The 19,910-nt window shown below is 29.9% G+C and overlaps 1 protein-coding gene across 2 annotated transcripts; it reads left to right on the top strand.

Annotated features, from left to right (window-relative positions):
* The first annotated feature begins 14,309 nt into the window (after positions 1 to 14,309).
* On the top strand, positions 14,310 to 19,702 carry LOC120089350 (shikimate kinase, chloroplastic-like). Of its 2 annotated transcripts, none has more exons than XM_039046787.2 (12): positions 14,310 to 14,669; positions 14,973 to 15,239; positions 16,281 to 16,333; positions 16,524 to 16,578; positions 16,658 to 16,730; positions 17,134 to 17,218; positions 17,917 to 17,999; positions 18,098 to 18,227; positions 18,476 to 18,554; positions 18,990 to 19,054; positions 19,194 to 19,275; positions 19,385 to 19,702. In XM_039046787.2, exons 2-11 carry the CDS (start codon positions 15,023 to 15,025, stop codon positions 19,248 to 19,250), a joined length of 897 nt encoding a protein of 298 aa, XP_038902715.1. In that variant the 5' UTR covers positions 14,310 to 14,669; positions 14,973 to 15,022; the 3' UTR covers positions 19,251 to 19,275; positions 19,385 to 19,702. The 2 variants fall into 2 exon arrangements, with proteins under 2 accessions (XP_038902715.1, XP_038902716.1); XM_039046788.2 differs by having other exon boundaries at positions 14,459 to 14,669; positions 14,929 to 15,239.
* The last annotated feature ends 208 nt before the right edge of the window (positions 19,703 to 19,910 follow it).

Here is a 19,910-nt window from a genome sequence, read left to right as displayed (position 1 = left end):
ACAAATTGTAAAGTATAGGAACTAAATCAACATTTAGAGATTAAGACCCTATTTGGTAATCATTTTGTTTTTGAAAATTAAGACACTACTTCTACCTCCAAATTTCTTCTTTTGTTATCTATTTTTCACCAATGGTTTAAAAAAATCAAACCAAATTTTGAGAACTCAAAAAAGTAGCTTTCAAAAAGTTGTTTTTGTTTTTAGAATTTGGCCAAGAATTCAAACATTGTACTTTTAAGAAAGATGTAAATCCATGTAAGAATTTTGGATAAAATATACTTAATTTTAAAAAATAAAAACAAAAAACCAAATGATTACCAAATGAGATCTAAATTATTATGAGTTTGAAAGTATAGAGATTAAATCATTACCAATTAAAATTTAGAACTAAATTGTTACTTTCACGAAAATTGAGGAACCAATTTTTTTTTTTTTTTTTTTGACACTTTTAAGTACTTTTTACTCCAACGTTTTAATGTCTATGTTGAAATCAAAAGTTTGAGAATCAGAATTATGAGGAATTGTTAAGTTTTAATCTAGAAAATCAGAAAACTGTGTTTATAAAGCACTGTTATGAACTCTTGCTTTTTTGTTTTTTTGTACCATTTATGTTCCTTTTTTTTTTCTTTGGCTATTCTGTTCTCTTATTTTTTTGGTGGATGTTTTGTAAATTGTGGAATTTCTTATATAACATGGGATAAATTTTTCTAGGGACATTTGAATGAAGCATTTAATTTATGTTATATAATGGAATAATAGGAAATTTGTCGAGAACATTGGTTATCATTGACATAAAAGTAATGATATAATGACAAGCTTTAGTGTGATAAGTTAGCACATAAATGAACGATAAAAATTCCAGAATGCCAAAATACAAAAACATGTTGAACATGAGAAAAATAAAGGTAATTGCTTTTAATTGTTTCTTTGAGTATGAGAAAAATAAAGGTCATTGCTTTTAATTGTTTCTTTGAATAAGATTCAATGTTTATGATTGATGTTCTAACAAAGTGGAAAGAAATGCCATTAAAGTAAATTAAAAGAGAATTGAAAATTAACCTCTTTGTTTCCAATTACTATGTAACCAAACCAACATTTTTTTTTAAAAAAATTTCAGAACAAAGGAAAGAATAATGCTACATAACCTGCCATTCATCTTAATTATGGTAATTTAAATTTTAAGTTCAAATTAAAAATATATTGTAACAAAAAAGAAAAATCCATTAGTCATGTTCTTTCCAAGTACAACGACAACTTCCATGACAAAACCAAAGCCTTTGCATACATGTGGCACTTTGTGTTACGTTAAATTTGGATTAAAATATTATTTTAGTAAGTGTATTTTGAAGATTGTTTAATGTTAGTTCCTGATACCATATTATATTTACCAATTCAATCTATTGAGATGACAAAATTTAGACAAAGAGATTCACATGTGCTTTAGGTACCACCGACTGTGAATTGTATTTTTAGAGAATAGGTCACCTGCACCACAATGAAAATAACACATCGGTGTAGTATTTGCTACAGACTTTGATGCTTAAGTTGAGTTTCAGCACAAGGGTGAGAGGAAGACATTTAGGGAAGAAGATTAACTTATAAGATATGAAACTGTCATGTTCTATATATAGTGGGGTTAAAACTGGAATTTCCTTCATCCTTTTAAGAAGTTAAAACTGGAATTTCCTTCATCCTTTTAAGAAAATGATTAATCTTCCTTTATCCTTTTAGGATTTGACTGTCAAAAGTTGATTTATGCCACATGGAGTGCCAGATAAGGGTCTTCCCATAATAGGTTCCAAAAAAGGGGACAATTTGACCTCGATCTCGTTCTTCGAGGTTGAGGCAGACCAATATGGGTCAAGTGACCCAATTATTTTGCCCTCTTCTTCCTTGGCATCTGCCCAAAGGAAAGAGGTGAGTTGATCTCAATCTTGGCCTTTGAGATTGAGGCAGACCAATTGGGCTAAGTGGCCCAGTTGCTTCACCCCTCGCGTCTTGAGCATCTATCAAATTTAGAGGAGTGAGTAGGCTTCGACCTCGGCCTCTAGGCAGGCCAATTGTATCACAACTCAATTACTTCACCAACTCTTTATTGGTATATCTTCTGGATTTATTTCTTACTTGTTTTAGACCGTTTGGAATGAAGCATCATTTACAATCTTACCTTCAAACTTGGCTTCCTCTCTTAAGCTTTCTCTCATATTCAAAATTACTTATAACACATCTTAAAAATAAATGTAATTTATATCAATATTTTAACAAAAAAACGACAAATGCACACCCTTATAAAGTATATATTAATAATGAAGTTGCAAAATACCTATAATTAGAAACTTTAATTTGGTCGAACTTTTTGAGATGACCCTTCAAGTTCTCTCAATCATTGAGGAAAAAAATCTAGCTCTCCTCCCCAAATGGACAAAAAATTTTGAAGAGCATTGTCCAAACTTTTTGTTTATGGTGGCCCAAATAATTTACTTACCTTGAGTGGCAGTGTGTCATGATAGTCTTTTTATGGAATAATATCACACAATTATTAAGAAATATGGATATCTATGATTGTTAACAATAACTCAGCAACAAAATGGGTGAAAAGTCACATATATCTTAAATATTATTTAGAGCTATATGGACCATCTTTCACATTCATCTTTCTCAATAATAGCAGGTCACCTTGAGTAAAAATGAAATTTTCTTTTAAATAGTCTTCTCATGAACCTCTTTACAAAAGTGGTTCGATTAGCGTTTTTGTAATAAAAATAACCTCTTCATTGCAAGTTATCCATCCAATTTGCACACAAGGGAGATTCATTTAAACAAAATGAGATTTGTTTCTTCATTTTCTTTTTATTTTATGTGAAAAAGTTTTTAGTTCTTTTCGGTTTATCCTAAGATTTTTTTCATAAATAATTATTTAATGTTGTTAGATCCAATATCATTTTTAAAAATTACTGTTATGATACAAATGTTTTAACGATAAGAGGTCTGAATTTAAACTTCATATTGAAAAATTTTACAAGTTATGCATTATTGTCATGTCAAGTGGTTGAAGAGTACCTGATTTCTTTTTAATATAGCATAATGACATAATTACCCCATTTTGTTTTCTACTTTTTTAGATTCTCTCTCCCTGTACCCTTTCTTCTTATCCAACTATAGTAAGGGTAAATTTGTCAAAAAAGAAACAAACCCACAATTACAATAACATCAGAGAAATCAACTCTCTATCATCCCATTACTATCAAACAATATTAGTATTAATAAGCCAAAATGTTACAGAAACAACTTGATATTTCCAGTCACTTCTAACTTTTTTATTCTGTTCCTTAACTAAAGATTTGTAATACATCTTTCTTTTATCAGGTTTTCTAAATCATTTCAAGAGGATTAAAAAAAAATGCATAATGAAAATGTTATTTTAAATTTAATAACTACAATACTTAATTAGCTAGGAAGAGATTGACAATTTTAAAATACAATCATCTTACTTTTTTAGGAGTGTTAAAAAAAATTCGACAATACAAACAATTAAGACTATCCAACCCAAACTTTAAAAGTTAAGTTGGGCTGTGAGTTGAGTAAATATTTTTTGGTTGGCCAAACACAACTCAAACAACATATATGTATGTGATATACATATATTTCTTTTAGGATTGATGAATTTATGAAATTTTAATATTCTTTTTAGGAATGTTTGTATTTGTGTCTTTGTTTAAAATATTATGAATATTTAATATTTAATATTTGAGATTGATGAGATTTTAGTTATTAAAAATGTGTTGTAGATAAATTAAGTATTTTAAATTAATGAGAAAAAAATGATAATCCGCCAACCAAATTCAACTCGAATTTTAAGGGTGGGTTGAAGATCTAGTTTGGGTCTTTTGGGTTGTCAACCCAACCAACCCAAATATTTAAGTTGGTCTAAAATGTTCTCCCAACCCAATTCATGTACACCTTACTTTTGTGTCGTATCTTTAAAAATAAAAGGTTATATAAGAAGTTTAATTTGAAGTTTTAGAAAATGTCTTCAGTTTTTTAATTTATGTCCAATAAATATGATATAATAAAAACAATAAATTTAAATGATCTATTAGATATAAATTTGAATATCAATTTTTAATGATTTTTAAAGTTTTAATTCGTGTTTAATAATTTCATAAATTTTAAAAAATATTGAATATGTCAATAGAATAGACTATTGACAGACAGAATCAAAAATTCAAACCTTTATTAAATATTTTTTTTTCTCAACATTTAGAGATGATAAATTGAACAAAACAATTAAAAGTTTATGGATTTATTAAATTTAAAAGTTCAGAAACTAAAATGAGATGCAAATTTCATAATTTAAGGATAAATTTGTAATTTCAACTAAAATAAATAAATAAATAATAATAGGTGATTTGACATGTGGTTTCTAAAGGAGAATGAGTGTTGTTAACATTTAACATTGACCACACAAGAAGATTGGTAGATAAGAGAGAGGGATGGTGGGGTGTGGTTGTTCCATTGTTGATTATAATGGAATCTTCAAAACAATTTTTTTTTGTGGTACTCACCAAACCTTCCACTTAGCCTGAGAACCAAAAATAGGTTCAAACAATAGGTGCACATATATTATATATACCACATATATATCACCAATTACCATATAGACTAATTAGATCCAAGCTCAACTCTTACTAGGGATGGACTTGATTGTGGTAGTATTTTGCTCGATATCTTTATATTGTTAGTTCGTTTTGGTCCCGTACTTTAAATTAGTCTTCCTATTTTCATTTTTTTTTTCATTTTCAATCCTTTGCTTTAAGAAAGTTTGATTTGATTCGTATACTTTTAAAAGAGAGTTTACTTCAATTTGGTTAGTTTCGACATAGTTCTAACATAAATTATGTGTTAAATAGAAATTCTTCGATATAAAATTATTGCTAGATTTGAATAAACTTATTACATTGAGGAGAAAAACATTGAAATAAAAAAGAGAGAGAAAAAGACCAAGTTATTATTTTTAAAAAAAGTACATACCAAAATAAAATATTTCAAAAGTACAATAATCAAAATAGATGAAACTTGAAGTTACATTGACCAAAATAATGGACAACTTTATTCATTGTTATAGAAAATACTCATATTCTTTCAAAAGATGACAGTTTTTATCTTTGACCTTTTATAAACATTTTAAAATTGTCATGAGATTAGAAATTCTTTAGAATGTTGGACAAGAAATCAACGTGACAGTAACGTAGAATGATGGTACAGTGATCAAGATACGTCGATTAGATGTATTTACAAATATTTATACATATAGATTTTTGGAAAAATTGGAAGTTAATTTAATACTTCTTTTTATAACTATTTAGAAGAATGACATTTAGATACGTAGACTTTTAAACGTATTTATACTTAAAAAAAGAAAAGTAGTTTTTAGAGAAAGAGAAGGTTAAGAAGAAAGAGGACTATGAATGTGTCCTATTGTAAGGAAGAAGAAGGTGATGATTAGGACATTAGGGGGAGAGTGAGGATGGTCTGGTCCATGAGGAGCAATAAAAAGGCATCAAATCAAACCCCAACTTTTTTCAAAAGAGGAGTTGCTTCGAAATTGAAGTGGACCCGAAAGGATTTATTTTATTAATTATTATTAATTATTTTGAATGTTGCCACGCTATTTTCCCTTCCCTACCAACCCTATGCCACGTCATACTTACAACTCAAACTCAACCTTATCCACTAGAATCACCTACCCACACACTCCCACCACATCCCTTACCCTCCCTCCTTTCCCACCTTCCCTTCAACCTTCCTCTCTAATTTCTCACGTTCTACTCGTTTGACCTATCTAGTGGAGTTAATAAATTTCGAGTTACTTTATTCGAGTCGATAAATTTATATTTAGCGTGTAGAGTTATAAGATGATGTTTTTCGATAAACATAAAAAATAGAGAAAACGAATGAATTAGAGTTACTCGATGAATATAAAAAGTCAAAATAGAGAAGAAGATAAAATTCCTTGAAAAATGTAAAATGTAAAATATATTGGAATATAGAGTTACTCGATAAATGTATAGTTACGAAGTTGAGTTGTTTGCACAAACTTAAGTTTGTAGGCCAAATGACTGGTCAACAAGATTTAAAATGTCGATGTCGACAGAAATATCGAAGTTTTAATTTTATGAAAATATTGATGAAAATATCGATATTGACGTTTATTTTTTGAAAAGTTACAAAAACAAAAATTAAAGTCAAAGAAATAAATTTAAATTTGTGAATAAATATTTTCTTATTTTTAAACAAGTTAACATGTCTATTATTTATACTATATTTATATTTTTTAGTCACATTTTATTGTTTAATTATTATATTTTGTGGAATTTTTTTAATGATATAATAGAAATATTGATTCATCTCTCATGTCGATATTCAACCCTGAAAACGTAAAAATATTGATGAAAATATTGACATGTCGATAGAAATGTAATACTATGACTCACTCTGCAACAAACCCTTATTTATTTATTTTTGTTAAAATACCATTTCAATTCCTATACTTCGATTTTTTTCAATTTTAATCTATATACTTTCAATAAATTTAAAATTTAGTCTTTAGTGTCGGTTTGTTGTTGATTTTTTAAAAATTATTTGTTATCTATTAGCATTTTTATTATAAATTAAAAAAATATATTCACATATAGTATATTTTCTTAAATGAAAGATTATTATCATTATTTAATTAGGTTTCATAAAAATTAATTTTGAAGGACTAAATTTAAGATTTATTAAAATTACATGACCAAAATTGCTTGAAAATATATGAATTAAAATTAAACAAACTTTAAGTACAGAGACTAAAATGATAACTTAACATTTTTTAATTTTTCAAAACGATCATTATAGCATATTTTTCTTTAAAAAAAATTGAGAAAAAATTAGGACCTTGAATGGGCGTGACAATGATTTTGGACAATATGATAATCTTCAAGACCTAATTTTTGTTCAGGTCATTTTCACACTATTTTAAGTCATATTTTTTATTCAATAATCTAGTAAATTTATATTTGAAGGATAATTTTGAAACATTTTTTAAAGTTAAAAGGTAAATTTTGTTATTTAGCTTATAATGATTTTGTACTTGCAATTTAAGTATCTCACCAATCATTGACATGTAAAATTTTAGTGAATTGTCAAAAATTTATAGAATGGTAAATTCTTTAAATCAAAATGAACCAAGCAAAGCAATCTGTTTTTGGAAGATTGTACCATGAATTTTTTGTTCGGATAACCAAAATTTAATTTCATTAATGTCAAATGATCCAAATATTAAAATAATAAAAACTAACATTTAAGTCACAAAGTTATGATCAACGTTAAATTTTCCATTTGTATTGCAGTCTCATCCACACAAATTAATGAGACCATGAATACAATTTTAAATATGAAAAAGATATAAGATCAAAAAATTTAAATAATGACTCAGAATTTGTAATTATTATTATTATTATTATTTTATAAAAATCACGATGTACTTTGAATTTACATTTGGAATCTCGTAAATTTGCGATGGGTGCAAAATCATGATCGTGAATGGACTTTTAAGAAAAATTTAAAGTTAATTGGTGCTTTGTGATATAAGCAAATAGATTAGTTTTCATTATTTTCGTAATCTGTTTCATATGACATTACCCAACAAAATTTAAGTCATAAGTATATTAAAAAAAAAACATGCATTATTCATCAAGTGAGCAATGTGTCTTTCTCATTGATCACCATAAACCATTTGTCCACCAAATACTTGAATGGACTAATCTTCTTATGGTTTCAATATATGCCTCTATCAACATGTCATACATACATACTTTCTTTCTTTCTTTCTCTTTTTTTTTTTTCAAGTACAATCGGAGATAAGAGAGTTTGAACGACAGATGATCTTGTAGTTTCTAACCACTACAAGAAATTGAACTTCTCTCGATGTCACAAATCGTCGGAAAATGGTGGAAAATGCGTTGGTAGAGCCTCTCCCGACGAATAATGGATCTTCGAGAGTTTGGTGGGGAAAAACTCGTCGGGAGAGGGACTCTCGATGCATGAAAGGAAGACGTCGGGAGTTCCTCGATTAACTCCCGATGCCTTGTTCTATGCATCGGGAGTTCTCGAACTCCATACGATTTGTTTCATGAGTCGAGAGTTCTCGAACTTCCGACGGTTTGTTTTATACATCGGGAGTTACAGAAACTCCCGACGCAGTAATATATGCGTAGGGAGTTTCTTCATTAGTTGAAAATTGTCTTCTAAATATTTTTAATTTATAGTTTGTAATTTTTTAAAATTTGATCTGAATAACCTATAAAACATAATTAACCAACTAAATAGATTCACATAATAAATAAAACAACGAAAATGAAGTCCATACTATAACAAATAAATAAAAATTACAATATTCTAGAATAAAACAAAGTCGATACTAAATAAAAGAAATTTGTTTTCACAAATACATAGAAGAAATAAAATGAAAACAACGTCTGGAACACGTCTGAAACACAACATCTTGAACAATCGTCCAACCTTATCTCCAAACAATATTCTACAATAAAACAAAAACATTCAAATGTCATCATCTTTAAACATCCACAACACGTTCAAACTTCATAAACAAAACATATACAAACACATTAGAACTTCATAAACATTCATAAACACACAAGAACTCCAAGTTCAATGACAAAACGAGTATAATCAAACTCTACCCACCCCCAGGACAAACATGAAACCTCCCGAACATAAAAAACACACAAAAACACATAAATTTCATAAACAAGAGCGAACACACATAAAACTCAAACTTTCTCCTCAAAATAGTTTAAACCAATCTCAACCCACCCCCACAACACATTAGAACTTCATAAACATTCATAAACACACAAGAACTCTAAGTTCAACGACAAAACGAGTATAATCAAACTCTACCCACCCCCCACAACAAACATGAAATCTCCCAAACATAAAAAAATATGCAAAAACACACAAATTTCATAAACAAGCACGAATACATATAAAACTCAAACTTTCTCCCCAAAATGGTTTAAACCAATCTCAACCCACCCTCCACAATATATTAGAACTTCATAAACATTCATAAACACACAAAAAATCCAAGTTCAACGAAAAAACGAGTATAATCAAACTCTACCCACCCCCTACGACAAACATGAAACCTTCCAAACATAAAAAAACACACAAAAACACACAAATTTCATAAACAAATTGCAAACAACCAGGGCATAATTCATTACGTGCTTCAGTCATTAAATCCTCGAATAAGTTCGTGGTATCTCTTTCTTGACCATTAGAGGACATTTCATTCTCAATTCTTTCTTCATTTGCATTTTCGTTTTCAACTAGAACTTGTAAATCGTTTATAAGATTCAACATCTCATTTTCTTCGATAACATTACCCTCTATACTATCTACTTCAACATTTTGTATTGAAGGAGTTGTATGACTTTCAATACCTCTAGACAAGTTTACTGGCTCTCCATAATATACCCATTCATAGAGGGAGATATTCCATATGTTAATAGATGTTATTCCACGATATCTATTTTTTCTCAAATTGAATTCATACAATTCTTGCATGGACATCTTATTCGTCTGGAATCATTAACATGAAACTTCGCTATATCTAAAAACTGGGATACTCCTTCACTATACTCCACTGATAACTTATTCCTTAGTTTAATCCATTCTTTATTCATCCTTAAAAATAAATTTTTTCTGACCAACTTGTAATCGAAAACAATAACCTGGATTAGAGGATAAAGTACAAAGTCTTTATTAAGCATGAATTTTGATTAATTTAATACAAAATTCCAAGTTTGTTTAGAGAATTTAAAATTTTAAATAATTTATAATAGGTGATTTGACTTTTTTTGCCCCTAATGTTATTGATTTTTTTCCTCTAAACTAAGTCCAAAATTAAGTAAATTGTAATATCCATAATTCACAAAATTGCATAAATTATAAAATACATAATTCACAATTCACAATAATCCACCAAATTGCATAAATTGTCACATCTATTCATGTAAATTAAGTAATTCATAACCTTAAGAATTAAAAGAAAAAAAAACTCAATCCTCAATAACATCCACAATCCATGGCTTAAATTAAAAACAATCCATAATAACATCCACAATCCATGGCTTAAATTAAAAACAATCCATAATAACATCTACAATCCAAAAAAAAAAAAAAAAAACTCAATCCACAATAACATGCTAGAAATTAAAAACAATGACTTAAATTAATATACAAAAATAAGAGAAAATAAAGGGGAAAGATTATCGGCGGGCAGCGGACTGAAGAGGGGCGACGACTGGACAGATCGGCGGGTTGAAGGAGGGGGGCGGTGGGTATTAAGTGAAACGGCGTGGGGGAGAGGGAGCGGTGGCAAGGGAGACCGACGGAGGAGAGGGAAAAAATGGGGGGCGGGGGTTAGGTTTTAATTTGGAGAAGAAGGGGGAAAATGAAGAAGAATGAATCAGGTTTTTTACCATATCCTATCTCCCAACGCCCCTGATGCCTATTTTACTCATCGAGAGTTCCTTGAAAACTCCCGACGGTTCTTTACAGCGTCGGGAGTTCCGTTTTACTTCGTTGGGAGACATCTTCCCATTTTGTTATAGTGAACATACTCGTATACTAATTGAACTATATTCGATTTAATAATTTATACATACATTATATGTTTGTTAAAAGAAATATAATAGATCGATAAATGAAAGACTTATCATAAATGTTTTGAAAATTTAGAGATGAAAATAAAATCTAATATAGTTTTTGAAAAATAAACTTATCAATAATTCTTATGTTAAACAATTTTGTAGAGTAATATACATTTTCAATATTTTAATTAAAAATTTATCTCCCTTGTTGTTACCATTACAAAAATTTTCGAAAAATTCCGGCTGCCAATCTGAAAATAATAATAATAATAAGGCCTGATTTTTAGCAAAATTCACGTCAACTTAATGTTGAAATTATACCGTATTAGCTAATTTTTGTTCATGTAATTATATTGTATTTGTCGATATTGTACCTACAGTTGACTATCCTTTGATTCAAACTTAGTTTTCAACCATAAGAAACATCTTATGGTAACTAGAATCACATTCACTTGTTAGATTTTTAAAATGAAATATCTTTCTCTATTGTTTGGATTTTTAGTATAGATATTTTTCTTATACATTGATCCTATAAGATTTTTAAATTTATCATATATTTGTCTTTTTAATATTCTTCAACTTTTTATTCTTTTTTTAATTGTTTTAGATATTTTAGTATTTAATCTTTGATTTTCACCATCATCAACCTTCTTAACTAAATATACATTCATTCTTCGGTCAACTGGCATGATTCATGTATTCCCATTTGTTTTCTTCTTCGATATATATATATATATTATACATAACGATTTATTTTGTTTCAATTTAAATATCTCTTCAATGCATAACCGTATTTTACAAGGGAAGATGACAAGAAAATAATCAATACCATAAATTTTCAATGGTTGATGTATCGATTTGCACTTTAAATATACTGCAAAAAAATAATAAAAATTACGATATAACTAAAAATATATGATATATATATAGTTGACAATATTTATTTGGATTATATAATACAAATGAAGATATATATATATATATAAAATAAAAAAGAAGGACGAAAATGAAAATTGGGGATGCCATCAACTCGGGAATCTGCAAATTCAGAAAGGCATCCAAAACTCTCCAGATGCCCTCCATCTGGACATCCTAAAATGCCTGAGAATCTTCAAATGACCCGATATCGGGACATCTTACAATACCGCAAAGCAAACGCGGTAAATTAGATACCCACTCCATGGGAATCTAGAATGCTCATGAAATAAACGGCCTTCTAATGACAACTCTATTTTTTGTGCATGTTCAACTCATACTTTCTATGATTGTTAGAGTATATCGTAGGGTCGTTGATTTTATAATAATAGTATTTTGTCTATGGTAAGTGCAATTTTTTTTGTAGAAGGGTGGTATGTTTGATTTTAATTATATTTGCATTAGCTTCATTTTAATCTAACTATAGCTTGTTATCTTACTTGTAGGGACCAAACTAATTGCACAACTCCTCCAATGATTAGTTTGGGGTTCATTGGTTTTAAGTTCGGAGTCTACTTTTTATAGTCCAAATTTTGTTTAATTGTTGGAACAATTAGTGATGTACAAAATGTTATTTATTGTTATGCATTTTTTTTTACATGTACATAAACATTTTTGTGGACATTATTATTGCATTGGTAAGTGGCAAATTAGATTTAGTCATAAAAACTAATCATAAAAAGTGTTTGCAAAAAAAAAAAAAAAAAAAAAATCATTTCGTTGTATTTTAGTGTAAAATGTAAAGAATCAAACATTTGCACAAAAGAGGAGAAAAATCATTAACCATAAAATTGAAATTCATATTTCATAAATAGGTAAAAAAAAAAAAAAGAAAAAGAAAAAGAAAGAAAGATAAGAATTAGTTTTTTTAATTTATTTTTTTAAAATTCTTTTAATTAACATTTATGGTTGAGTTAAAATTAATTGAGAGTTAGGAATTAGAGAAAATGTTCATTTTATTGGGACATGACATGTGTTGGGGACTATGAAGCATAGACATAGATACGACTACAGAATACGGATACGATCGGATACGACGATTTGTCAATTTCTAAAAAACTAAGACACGGATACGTCTAAGGATGCATCATTTTTTTATTATATATTTCTAAAAAAAGAGGATACTGATACGTTGAAGATACATTTTTTTTCTTTAAAAAAATCTAGGATATAGATAAATTTAGCATACAAGTTAATAACAATAGCACAAAATAAAATACAAACAGTGAAATACAATAAAAAAAAAAAAAGCAACATATAAGATGTTGAAGTACAATAGTAAAGAAAATGAAAAGTGTCTCATATTGCAAAGAAGAAAAAAAGAATATTAGAGAAAGAAGTATGAAGATAAACGAGAACTTATTGTTGAAGATATCCAAATGGTTTATATTTTGGTGGATTTTGTGGGGACTCAAATGTGAAGATGGAGATTAGATGATTCTAGTCTAGGGTTTAGTCTGTTATTATTTTTTTTTTCTTTTAGTTTCGGACTCGAGTAGTGAGTTTTTTAAATAAGTTGCCTAATTTTAAATTGAGAAAAATTAGATGAGTTATTTGTCTTTTTTCTTAAAAAAAAATACGCATAGAAATAGCATAGAAATAGATACGTCTCAGATACGTATTTGGAAAGTATCTGAAAGTATAGATACATCAAATCGTGTGTCAGATACGTATTTGGAAAGTATCTAAAAGTATCATATCCGATACGTGTCTGATACTGATTATTTGCCTCACATGAAGTATCTGTACTTCATAGCTTGGGGATGTAGATAAAATTGTTAAACAATTGAGTGTTCAACCCGTGTGGTGAAAATATGTTATATTTTTCAAAAAGAAAAAACAAAAAGTTGTTAGATTTTTAAACTTTTTCAATGTTCATCATTGAAGGCTAAATAATCGTGAAAAGTTTTCATTTGTTTGAAATATGTTTGTTGTTTAGAAATAAATAAAATATATGTTATGTAATTGACTGTTAAGAAATTGAATTCCAAATTTGAGTTTAGTATATGTTTACTTTTTAAGAATGGAAAAAAAATTAAATATTTTTTAGTGTTAAAAATGGTAGGAAAATATACATGTAGTTAGAAATTAAAAAAAAAAAAAAAAAAAAAAAACAAAATCAAAGACAAAATCAATCTTACTTAGAAAAACTCTACTAAAAACCCAATTCAACTTAACCTAGCACCTTAAACACGATTTTCAGTCTCAACTCGACTAACATCCTAAAGAATGATGTTTCAACTAAACTAAACTCTATGCCATAACCACGAACAATCTAACTCCATAGATAATTTAACTTCCCAAATAATAGTTATCAACTCAACTATGCACACCAAACGTCACGTTAAGTAATTAATAAATGGTTGGAAATATTAAAATTAGGGAATTTTTAAAAATAGAAAAATAAGGAAAACTATTAACACAAAATAACAAAATTTTAATCTTTTTTTGTGGATAGAATTCTATCAATGATAGAAATGAATAAAAATTTATCAATATCTATAAATATATATATATTTTAATTTTTATAAATAGTTTGACATTTTTGTTTTTATGTAACAAAATTTCAAAAACAATTATTTTATATATTTTTACTCGTTGCCGTTATTGACCAACGAGGCTCAAGGTCATGAACTCATGGGGGTTGGTAAGAGCCAATTTTGAATACAAAAGTAAACTTAAAAAAAAAAAATAAAAAAAAAAGGAAAGAAAAAAAAAGAAAAAGAAAAAGGAGTCCACTGGCAAGGCATTTCAAAACTTCAGTCCAAATTTCATCGCCAATCGGAGGTAAAGGATTATTATATTGTAAAAGTTATAAATATAAAATATCACATAGTTGTAGAGACGAAGTTTTTGGTGTTGGAGCTAAGAGAAACGGAGGCCTCGCGAACCAGTGGAGTATCTTGAGAGAAATCAGAGCTCCAGGATCTTCTCTGCGTTCAATCTCTTCATATCATCACATTCCAACTTCAGGTACGATCATTTTGCCGCCATTATCGGAAGTTTTCATGGATATTTGACCTCGTTCAAACCTGAATCATTAATAGAAATAATCCTTGTTGTTATTGTGTTTATTTGATTTCGTTTTATGAGTTCTTTCTTTCGGTTTCGGATTTGTTCTGTTTTCACTCTGCTTTCTGCGACTTCTGTATGAATTAGGTTGTGTTTATTTTATTTTACGCTACCTATTATTATTTATTTATTTATTTTTGGTTGTTGTTTTGTTTTGGAGATGAATGGACTGAGAATCTAACGTGATGACCTCCGGATTTGCAGCGATAAACTTTTCTTATTTGTTCTGGAAGTTTGGGTGAAATCGAGCTGCTATGCCAGCAAGTATGGAGACCACGGTTACGCAGCAATTGCAGTTTTCGCCATGGATCCACTCTAAGAGTATTGCTGCAAAACCGAAGGGTTTGCTACATTTTTCTCGGAGATTAGCGGAGCAGTCCCCATTTTCATTCGATTTACAAGTGTCGAGACATTCAAGTCAACGCAGAACAGTCGCTTTGAAAATTTCATGTTCTTACAAGAACTCTTCAGGTTTGCTACCAGCGATCTATAGCCGATATGTTCAATTTTCTCTACTTGAAGCTAAAGTAATGAGATGACCTGTTTATTCAATGGTATTCTGTGGTATTATGTTTGTGTTTGGTCAGGGTCATTTATACATAAGCTCATAGAATTTTGATTAGCATTTACTTGTGAAAATTTCTTTAATTCAGCTTCATCTACGTAATTGAACCCCAAAAATACATGAAGTTCCTCATCTTTACCCATTCGAAAATTAATGTTTTTTCACTTGTTCTGATTTACCCGGTCTTAAACATCTTGGAGCACCACTTGTTAAATGTGTGATAAAATGACAATTTCATTTCAATTTGTTACATTTTCTCCCACTTGCTTCCACCATGGAGTATTATATACACATCTAGTTGCTTTAAAATCTTATTAGATGGAGAAGTCTGGAATGCGTGGAATGAGGAGATTTTTGAAAATATAGATCAGGAGTTTGATGCCTGGGGGTAAAAGTCATAAAAAAATTGTTCTTTTCTTTGAAACTATCCTATTGATTGGTTCTTGCCCAGTATAAGAGCTTCTTGCAATTTCCTTAAACCTCAGCTTGAATTTGACCCATTCTCCTCATTTCGACCAGCATATTTATTATATTTGCAAAACTAATTATTTCTAGAAATATGGAAAACAGGGTAATCAACTTTTGTGAACATAAGATGTTAGGCCGACTGGGATGTGTGCTATGTTGTTGGGGCTTTCGGGTGAGGCAACTAACATAATCTTTAGAGGACATGAAATTTTTTTTTTTTTTTTTTTTTTTTGGCAATCTGTGGTCCCTTGTTAGATTCTCTGTTTCTCTTTAGGCCTCTGTTTCTAAGCTCTTTTGTAACTATTAGCTTGGTCTTATTTCTCTTGATTGAAACTTCTCGTAGGCCGGCTCTTTTTGGTGAGATTTTCCTTCTTTCTACGCTTGTGTATTTTTTTTCATTTTTTTTCCGATGTACGTCAAGTTTTTTTCCGGAGAAAAAAAATGTTTCTGATAAGATTTTCAATTTTTGTGTTTCTCAGTGTTGGAATCTGGAAACCATTGTGCTTCTGTTGATGAGTCTTTGGCTATACAGGTATAAGTTTCCTAATCCCACTTTTTCATTATCATTTTACTAGTGGTTTCCATCGCTTTCCTGTCTTTTATGATTGTGGAGCCTCTTATTTTTCCTTTTTCCTGCTTTTTGCTAAAAGGGGGACAAAGGTTGTCCTATTAGTTGTTTAGCATATTTTTCATTTCTAGGCTCACTGGTCATAAAATTGCAGAGGAAGTCCCGGGAGATTGAGTCCTATTTAAATGGGCGCTGTATATATCTTGTTGGTGAGTTTCTTTTTTGGAGTACTTCATTACTTTTGAGCTTATGCTATTAGATATTTAGAGTCATATCTATGAAATGCAGGAATGATGGGCTCTGGAAAAACGACTGTAGGAAAAGTCTTGTCGAATGCACTTGGTTATTCCTTTTCTGATAGGTTTGTTTCAAAGCTGTTGGTGTATTTAACAACATTCGCAAAATTCTGTTACTCTTATTTACATCTTGATTTCATAGCTAGGGAAATATTTACATTCTTTAAGTTTTATAATTAAGTTTAACTTCCAAGGTCTATTGAAAAGAAAAACCCGAGTAAAATGCAGCTATAAAAGTACATTATCATTGAACTGCAACAGATGGAGGAAAATAGCTAGATCCGGTTCCTAATTGTATTTCCATCTATGAATGAGAGAGAATAACTGTTGACCTAGGATTTTTATGCTGATGCTATGATTTCTGACATCTGTGTTTAATTTTGCTAGCCTATGCATCACCATATACTATCATTGATGAAATATTTTCTTGCTGATCACTTGTGCTATCTTATGTTTTGGATGCTTCAGTGATTCATTGGTGGAACAAGACATTGGAATTTCTGTAGCTGAAATTTTCAAGGTCTACGGGGAGGACTTCTTTAGAGAAAGGGAGGTCAGTCCTGCATAACTTCCAAATTATTTTTCACATCTGACGTTATTTATGTTGCATGTTCATTACTATGTTCAAAGTTTATGTTGCATGTTCGTTATTGGGCTTACTTCTCTCTCTCTCTCTCAAGTGCACACATTCGTTATCTTGTCAAGGGTTTTAGCTGTTAGGTTTATATCAGAACATGGATGTTGATCGGGCTGCTCTCTCTCTTCAATGATGATTAAATTTCAACTGTTTGTCTCCATAATGCAATTGAATTTGTACTTCAGAGTACCCCCAAAGTGATATATATAGAGTATCTAGGATCGATCAAAGTGATCTTATTATATTTCATGATTCGAGATTTTCACTGTAGTTTAAGGGATTGGGTTCTTGCTTAGACTAGAACCTCACATTAGCCTCGAAGGTCAATATCATGCCAATAATGCTCTGTGATAACGAGCAATTACTTTTTTTCTATTCGTCCTTCTTAAAGATGATACCGTGAAAAGGTCATTGCCATTTGCGGATAATAATTTAAACCTGTTCACTGGGCCATTAAATATTGCCATAGACTAGGAACATGTAATGTTTCGAAGTTCTCACTCTTGAATTATTGTTAGCGCAAGGCAAGCTCTATTTTATGCATATGTGAACTCCAAAACAGAATCTGAGCTGATTAACTTAGCAGTGATCCTAACTTATCTTAATTCCTGCAGACGGAGGCATTGAGGAAGTTATCTTTGATGCATCAGTTTGTTATTTCCACTGGTGGAGGTGCCGTTACGAGAACGATAAACTGGTAAAGAAGACAGACTATTTGGATACAAGTGTTGCATTTTTCCAGTTGAACTTAGCTTTCAGAATCATCTGACTGAGCCTTTATTTTTAACTTTCCAGGAAATATATGCATAAAGGGATCAGTGTCTGGTTGGATGTGCCTTTGGAAGCCTTAGTTAAGAGAATTTCAGTTGTAGGAACCAGTTCTCGTCCCCTATTGCATCATGATTCAACTGATGCATACACAAAGGTATTTTTTTTTCAGTGTTTGTTTCCCTTTATTCATAAATATAATCTTACAGGTTTCTGGAAAATAATATCCAATAACAAACATTAGAAAATTATGATGTTGAAGTTCTTTTACATTAAACATACATAATAACTATGATTTCACAAAGTTTCTGATTTCTCCCGACAACTTGATGAATAACAATCCTTAAAGATTAGTTTTAAAATCGACTCTCGAATAAATATTTATTTGATTCCTGTTCTCTATAGACCCTCGTCCGTTTATCTACTCTCCTGGAAGAGAGGGGCGAAGCATATGCCAATGCCAAAGTCACAGTTTCCTGCGAAAGTAAGACATCTCTCCTTGTTATTTTAAGCTTAATGTCAAATACTCCATGGTTTTGGGTTTGTAATCTCAAATTATAATCTCATTCGACTAGTTGCCACTAAAGGGATGCCATTTAGGATGAGTTTGACATGAGTTTTAGAGGATAAATTTTTGCTTAAACTGCTTTAGCACAGACAGCGGCTAAATCTCCCAGCAAGTTGGTTAGTTTAGCTTCTCTTCGGCTTTCGAGAACAGGGCGTACTAGTTCTTGAGAGCGAAGACTAAAGAACCTACTAAAAAGATAAAGTCCTTCATTAGTATTTCTTTGATACAGAAGAATTGCTTTCATTTTCAAATGCCAATCCGAACAATAAGTACTATTCAAGTGTTCCTATATTCTAGGAATCTAATATCTGATTACCAAATGACATAAGCTGAATGTTTGAACTTGTGCAGAAATTGCAGCCAAACTTGGTACTAAAGATGTATCTAACGTCACGCCTATGGCCATAGCAATCGAGGTACGGTCTCTTTCTCTTCAGTCTGAATAAAATGATAATCTACACTACAATTATCAGCTAAAAAGCCTTTTAGATAACGAATCTTATTTATTTCTATAACAATTTTTGCCTCGTACTTATTTATATTATGGAATCTCAGGCACTCGAACAAATCGAGATCTTTTTGAAGAGAGAAGATGGTTATTGTGCATTTTGATGACCACAAAAAATGACTCATTTAGGTATAATAGAAGCTTTGTTACTTCTCATAGCAGCAAAATGAAATGAAGTAGATGAATGATCTCTTAATTTCATTTTCCTTATGAAGTGTATTTTTCTTATGATTTTCAGGTACATATGAATAAAGGCAGTGGGTGGAACAAGTTCGATTTTTTCATTATTTCTGGATAATCTTCTCTATCAAGTATCTCAAGGCATGTTTCAGTTTTCACTCAAGGCTGTCCCATATTTCTTGATCTCAGAAGTGTGTTTGGTTTAGTGTAGTGCAACTATAATGTATTATCTGAAAATGTTGGATGGTCATAAGTTTCCAAGCATAAGGAAAAACTCGCCATTAGTTGTCTTTGAAAGAGTTGGTGAGTTCATCTAAGTTAAGAACTTGGTGATATCATTCAATTAAGGTTATACTATTGAAATATCCTTGAATTAGGTTCTTTTGCCTCTCTGAACATTTAAAGGTTTCATTTTTTATTTTTAACTTTTAAATTATTCAGAAAAACATAGGAAAATCTTTTTAATCTTTTTTTTAAATTTAATTTTTAAGGTTAAAGTGATGGATCGAAACTGCCACGTGTAATAATTGATAGACAAATGTGACATCATTCACAATAGCATTAATGTATAAAGAGTAATTTTT

Source organism: Benincasa hispida, chromosome 10, assembly GCF_027475165.1.
Source record: "Benincasa hispida cultivar pf3 chromosome 10, pf3_genome.v1.1, whole genome shotgun sequence".
NCBI lineage: Eukaryota > Viridiplantae > Streptophyta > Magnoliopsida > Cucurbitales > Cucurbitaceae > Benincasa > Benincasa hispida.
The sequence above is the reverse complement of the archived record's forward strand: the minus strand, read 5'-3'. Positions and strand labels throughout refer to the sequence as shown.